Genomic DNA, 6,826 nt, shown 5'->3' with positions numbered 1-6,826 from the left:
CATATTCAATTTCCAAGGCAATAAATGTAGCATCCTCCTTTTTATTGGACTTGCATGGTGGATGTAAAAAACGATGCACGCATAGCCACTCATCTCCTTTCTCTAAACTCTATGAATTAAATATGATGCGAGACTCAAAGCACTTTAACTCAATTAGACTCAAAATGAGCCTAATATAATGGAAATCTGAAAATTTTAAGATAAGCCCTATAAACCGGAAGGGAGGGAGTAAGTTTCAACCCATGCCCGTGGTCCTGTTTTGGTAAAGAAGCCTAAAAAGAAGGGCCGAAAGCAAAAATGAAAAGAAACAAGGAGAGAGAAGGAATTATTTCAAAAGCTACCCAGCTAGGGACCCATTTGTGATTTTTACTTTTCACTAGATGAAAGAGGAGCAAAAAGATCCAGAAGCTTCTAGTCCCACTCACCCTTTGCCCCAGCCGTCCGGACTACCGAAGCGAAGGCCACACGAACCAAGTGAGCCAACCCTCGCCTCCGTGCTCCGGCCATGTCCCTCTCGTCGGCGCGCCAGCGCCGGCCCACGGCTGCGTCCCCGCTCACCGACGACGGGTACTCCAAGGAGGCCAAGGAGAGGAGGCGGCGGGCCGACGGCGAGGAGGTGGAGGAGGGCATCCGGTGGTTCCTCCCGTTCCTGGCCCTCGGCCTCCTCCGCCACATGAGCGCGTCCTCCAACCTGATCCACGACTGCGACGAGGTGTTCAACTACTGGGAGCCCCTCCACTTCCTCCTCTACCGCTCCGGCTTCCAGACCTGGGAGTACAGGTACGCTCTACGACCTCACATCCGCTAGTCTAAACCCTAGCTGTTACCGGCCGTTTCGTTGCTTGATGCGTGCTAGTGGATTGGCAGGGGTTTAGGGGTGTATGATTTGGGATAGGAGAGCTATGGTGGGAGGTTTGCCTAGTGCTAATGAGTGTCTTTTGGTGGGGATGCTCAGATCCGCGTCATTGTGCTACACAATTTACTCTGATTTCTTCACGGTGTGGGGGTAGCTGCAGGTTACCATGCTCGCGTATAGTGCGGATGGTTCGGAGGATTTGATGGAATCATTTGATTGAACCATTGAAGGGATTTTGGGGTGTATGCATTTGCTCATTCAGTTATTTTGAAGGTTTACTGTTCCGAAAGGGATCGTCTAGCACCTCTGCTTCTTAGTAAGCTAGAACACTTGTGAAATATGATGTTCTAGGTTTGGTGGGACTAGTGAAGTTTGCGAGTTCGTAGCTCGAGCATTCTAAATGTGTCAGACTGTAAGGCTCCGCTGTCATTTTGATTCAAGTGAACAAACAAATTAGGGTATACACTTTCCTGAACCGGGCCACATATGCCTTGGTTTATTTGGGGAAATTTCAAGATGATTTGAAGGGTCTAAGATGCAAAATTCGTTTTGTTCCAGTCATAATGTGGCTTGGATTTGTTGAGTTGTTTCCATGGTCTCACGGTGTTATGGAGAAAATTGTCGCTTCCTCCTTATATCTGTGGAATGTTGATTCAAAGTAAGGGATAAGTCATAATCGTGATAGAAATAGCCAAGAAAGGCATTAGTTTATTTGTATTTGATGACTTTAGTTCAAGGTTGATTTAAAGTAATGTAGAAATCATGACACAGAAGATATTGTTTAGTGATATAAATGGTCAATTATTTGTTTAGAAACTAAAAATTAATGGTTAATTTAACTGTATTTCAATGACATCATTTATGGACTTACCAATCCTTGCCATATAGTATTATGCATTTCTTAAGCTTGAAATTAAGTTTTAATACTGCACTAGCATGGAGTGCCAACGATTATTCTAAAATGCGAACATGCCATTTGGAAGGTGCAATTGTGTTTGAGATTAAGGTTCTAATGCTTAGAATTCATCGGGGTTGGAACCTCAGTTTGATGGAGGTTGGGTTGCTGATATTCTTGTCTTATACACACGGAATATTGCATTACAGTGATTTCAAATTAGGAATGGCAATGTGGCATCTGCAATTGTGGCTGAATTGTTTCTTACATTGATAAATGATATCTAATGGCATATCTTGTGGTGTGCAATATGATCTGATTTTCCTTGAGCACACCTACATACATAGAGGGCTGCATGTGTACTTTTACGAAACCAGAAATTAGCAGACAATAAATCTAACTGCAGTTCCATAATTCTATTTTTGCAGTTCCGACCATGCTCTTAGGTCATATTTGTACCTTTTCATTCATGGTCTTGTAGCTGGTCCGGCTTCATCGATCTTTGGTGGCGAACATAAGGTTTGTAGCGTTTTCCTCTGTATTTGTTCGCATTTGTTAGACCTGCTAATTATTCCCTTATAATTACACTATCTTTGTCTAGTGCTAATCACATTTTGACCTATTCTGCTTTGATTGTAAAGGCTCGTGTGTTCTACTCTGTGAGAATCTTTCTTGGACTTCTATCGACGATAACAGAAACTATTCTGGTAGTTGCTATTTCAAGAAGATATGGAAAGAGACTTGCTTGTTATGTCCTTGCAATGCTATGCTTAACCAGTGGCTGCTTTTTTGCTAGCACCAGTATGTTTCTCATCTTACAACTTCTATTACCATGTCCATGCAGAAGCTCTATTGCAGATGTGTATCCAAACTAGAACATTTAACTTACTTATTTTAATTTGTATCGCAGGTTTTTTGCCAAGTTCCTTCTCCATGTATGCTGTAACACTTTCATCGGCACTCTTCCTTCTAGAGAAGTATGCTTGTGCAGTCTCTGTTGCAGCTGCTGGAGTAATTCTTGGCTGGCCTTTCTCAATTTTGGTGTTTCTTCCTGTCACTATTTACTCATTAATCAGGGGACATTTTAAAAGTGTGTTTCTGTCTGGACTTCTGACTTCACTATGCCTTCTTGTAAGTAACGCCTTTACAGTATCAATATTTTATGAAGTGAAGAAGTCCATTTGTATCTGATTATCACAAATTTGTGCTAGGTCCTCTCGGTCGTAGCTGATTACTACAGCTATGGTAGATGGACATCATCTGTGTTCAATCTTCTAAAATATAATGTGCTTGGTGGTGGTGAAAGTCACTTGTACGGAACAGAGGGGGCCACATTCTATTTCAGGAATGCATTCAATAACTTCAATTTCGCATTTGTTTTGGCTCTGCTATTCGTGGGGGTTGCACTATCTGCAAGGAAGAAATATGCCCCAGATCTGTTGATAGTTGTTTCTCCTGTCTACATTTGGTTGGCTTTCATGTCTTTACAGGCGCATAAAGAAGAGAGGTAAGCATCAAAGTGTAAATACAATCTTATTGATCAGTTTAACATGTAATATAATATAAGGAAATCAAGTTTAAGTAACATGTTTTTTCTCTGCCTGAAGACATTGTACAGAGACAACTAGAAATACTCGTTTATGTTAGTCTATTGCTGAGCCTAAAAAGAAGCTGCATCAATGTAGTCTATACTCCTGTATCACTTGCATGGTTAGATAGCATTATTTGATTCATCAATGGGTGCCTTTTCTTCCAGTTTATTTATGTTCTCTGCACCCCTTCAGTTCCATTGTTTGCTTGCTGACTGTTGCAGTAACAACTATAGCAGTTAACCAGTGCGAACTTCCTGAGTTCGGATGCAATAGTGAGGTGTTCGCAAACTGTGTGTTAACCTATAGGCTTCCAATTTTGTCAGTTTGTTTGGTTTTCTTATATTATTGCTTACCCATTTGTAATAACACGGTTGAGTTGTACGTACATTTGAACTTCCTTAATCTAACTTAACATTCAATAAATCTAATTTTAAGCAGATTATGTGAAACCAATTTTATGTATTCCATGGTCAGCCAAACCAACCAATCTAATCCTTATGCGATGCACACCATTCTGACTTTTTTAGTGAAACCATTCCGACTATTTGCTAGCTGCTACTTGGTAACCTATTGGATCAGAAGGACCACCGGGTTTCTGTATATCCTTGTCATTATTTTGATCTACAGGAATAACACCTGTTTGGGCTGTGTAAAATTGACTATATGAAGGATGTTTTTTTGATATATTATCCTAATCCTGCCGGTTAACGCTACTCCACGCATGAAAGCTATAGAAACTAAAACCACACCCTTTCCTCAATCTGTTTGTGCAGGTTTCTCTATCCAATCTATCCATTGATATGTGTGGCAGCAGCTTCTGTTATTGACAGCTTTCCCGATTTTTTTCACGACAAATATGCAAATGAGCAGTCAATTTTCGAGAAGGTTAACTTGGCGTTCTTTATCACACTTCATGTTTTAGGGACTGGGGATGGTTTTATATTTTTTCTGATACATTTGACAGATAGCGAAGGGTCTGCGGCCTTTGACCCTAGGCTTTATTTTGTGCACCTCACACAGCCGAACATTCTCTATGTTGAACGGATATGGTGCTCCTCTGCAGATCTACCAGCATCTAGAATATCATGAAGATACCGGGCCTGGTAAGAACCTAACTATATGCTTGTTAAACAGGTTTCTCTTGCATAAGCATTTATAGCATTGACTTTTGCCTGCCTATTATACAAAGCTATTAGGCCTCTCAGCTGTAGTAGCATTAGGCACTACAGAGAAATAATGGCTTTGATCATTACATCTATTACCTCGATTTGCTGTAACCTCATTCTATAGGGCTGCCTTAGGGCATGTACAATGGTGCTATCTTAGGAGTGACACGTAGGATAAATGCTGAGGTGGAGTAGAGAGAATTCATAAGAAAAGACTTGTCTTCTCTTATTTAGGGATCATCTCTTAACACAATATGTGTCACCATGTTTTTAGGAACCACTAATTATTGTCGATAATGCTAAGAGATAACCCCCATTGTAGACGTCATTTCTAAATTACATGCAAGCCTTAAGCTAAGACTGCCTTATCAACCACTGTACATGCCCTTATTAGCTAATCTGTTTCTGCACAGGGTCTATTCTGTGTGTTGGAAGTGAGTGGCACCGCTATCCTTCATCATTCTTCGTACCCTCCTATATCAGTGAAGTTCGCTGGATAGATGACGGTTTCCGAGGCCTTCTCCCATTTCCCTTCAATGAAACACTGGGAGGCACCACTGCTGCTCCATCTTATTTCAATACCAAGAACAAGGCCTCCGACAAGCAATATGTACTCCCCTTTCCTAGAAGTTCTACAACACACCTTCTCCCTGACGATACTCTGTAATGCTTGCACTTTTTTGGTCGCAGTTGAAAGACATTGGAGCATGCAACTTACTGATGGAGCTTGATCTGAGGCGGCCTTACCCCTCTCGTGGAAACGACCTGTCAACATGGGAGGTAAATCAATGCCCTAAATGATCTGTCTTCTTCTCAATGCGTTAAATCCGAGTTTGGCATCTGATAAACATTTGCGAACTCTTCCAGACATTGGCATCGCTACCATTTCTAGACAGAGAGCTTTCACCGGCACTATACCGGTCGTTCTTCATACCATACCAATGGGAGCACAAGAACGTTTTCGGGCTGTATAAGTTGCTGAGGAGGCTGCCTACCGACCAAGGGCAACTCAAAGCTAACTCATCCGGAGGACATGCCACAGTTGCTTCTGTGAGCTGAATCTTAGGTTTAGCCGGATCGAACCGATTAGCGAATTTTGTTCCCTAGATTTTCATTCTGATGACCGCTCCCCCAGTTTGAGAAATGCTGGCTATGTTATCTGTGTGTAGGCTTTGTAGACTTGTCCGTTCCCATGCATGGAGTTGTCCAACTGAATTCCTAATTCCAGCTCTCCTGACTGATGCTGTGAGACTGTTAATGATACGAAAAATCTGTATTCAGAACATTCCTCTAGGAACAGGGAATGACGAACATGAGATGGAGTGGAAAATGATTGGAGCGTGTCTGTAGCAGTAGCACGCCATAGATATCCACGGAAAGACGAATGTTGGCCGCTATCAATGGCAACATAACATATTTTTCCAAACGATCGAAGAAATAATGATGGGAATATTTGTTCCTTGGAAATCTAAATAAATCCAGACTAGCAAACATGCACGTGTATTATAACGAGAGAAAACATACCTCACATTCTCCTACTAAAAACACACAATGATCTTGAACTCGACATGACAACTGCAAATTTTTGAAAGAAAAGTAAAGGCCAAAAACTGAGGATAGATTGCCACATACACAGACATAGTCATGATGAGCAGCTTACACATAGAAAATACTTGAAAACAGTTAATTTGGTAATGTAAAAAATAGCAGAGTCAGGAAGCTTTCTAATGTAATTGCTCAGTGGTCAACACTCAATAGTATGCCGCTTTCTTTTATTTAAGCTTGTGCTTGTTTATTAATGTTTGTTAAAGAAACATTTCAGATTTTTTACTTTTCTTTGTTTGTCAAAAAATGTTTTTTTTTTGCGGGGTAAGAGTGAATATATTAGCTATTATTAATAGAGACACAATCAGTGTTCATGGCTATGGCTATTTCCTGAGGAAAATTTCTCAGCCAAACCGCAGTTTTCACCTGCTCTCTACCTAGCTGTGCTAAGCCGTGGCTCACAGAGTTGGCTTCGCGACTGATTTTGACGATTGAAACATCTCTTTCCTGAATAAGTTCACGGATATTCTGAACACGAGGATTGCACCAGCACAACAGATTCAGCACAGTCCATCTCGACGGGCACCGGGAGTGGCGACCAATGGAGGGCAAGAGCCAGGCCCTCCTCCATCGCAACAAGTTCTGCGGCGTCCACAACGTCGGCACACCCGAAGAGGTGCCTACATGCAACGAAGATCGAGGATCCAGCATTGTCACGGACCGCCATGCCCGTTCCTGCTGACCCATCTGGCCTGAACGACCCGTCCACATT

The 6,826-nt window shown here is 41.8% G+C and overlaps 1 protein-coding gene across 1 annotated transcript; it reads left to right on the top strand.

Moving 5' to 3' along the window:
* Window positions 1-366: 366 nt before the first annotated feature.
* LOC123443169 (dol-P-Man:Man(6)GlcNAc(2)-PP-Dol alpha-1,2-mannosyltransferase) lies at window positions 367-5,842 on the top strand. Its single transcript, XM_045119461.1, has 10 exons — window positions 367-780; window positions 2,180-2,270; window positions 2,393-2,552; window positions 2,662-2,882; window positions 2,963-3,258; window positions 4,117-4,228; window positions 4,308-4,446; window positions 4,923-5,119; window positions 5,200-5,289; window positions 5,377-5,842. The coding sequence occupies exons 1-10, from the start codon at window positions 506-508 to the stop codon at window positions 5,566-5,568; spliced, it is 1,773 nt and encodes a 590-aa protein (XP_044975396.1). The 5' UTR covers window positions 367-505; the 3' UTR covers window positions 5,569-5,842.
* Window positions 5,843-6,826: the final 984 nt, after the last annotated feature.

This window comes from Hordeum vulgare, chromosome 3H (assembly GCF_904849725.1).
Source record: "Hordeum vulgare subsp. vulgare chromosome 3H, MorexV3_pseudomolecules_assembly, whole genome shotgun sequence".
Taxonomy (NCBI): domain Eukaryota; kingdom Viridiplantae; phylum Streptophyta; class Magnoliopsida; order Poales; family Poaceae; genus Hordeum; species Hordeum vulgare.
The sequence above is the reverse complement of the archived record's forward strand: the minus strand, read 5'-3'. Positions and strand labels throughout refer to the sequence as shown.

What these genes read in the sequence shown, in the direction of transcription:
- LOC123443169 (XM_045119461.1), top strand. Translation starts at nt 506, where the DNA reads ATGTCCCTCTCGTCGGCGCGCCAGCGCCGGCCCACGGCTGCGTCCCCG. An exon ending in TTCCAGACCTGGGAGTACAG is followed by an intron (nt 781 to 2,179) that starts GTACGCTCTACG and finishes CTATTTTTGCAG; the next exon opens with TTCCGACCATGCTCTTAGGT. An exon ending in ACGACCTGTCAACATGGGAG is followed by an intron (nt 5,290 to 5,376) that starts GTAAATCAATGC and finishes GAACTCTTCCAG; the next exon opens with ACATTGGCATCGCTACCATT.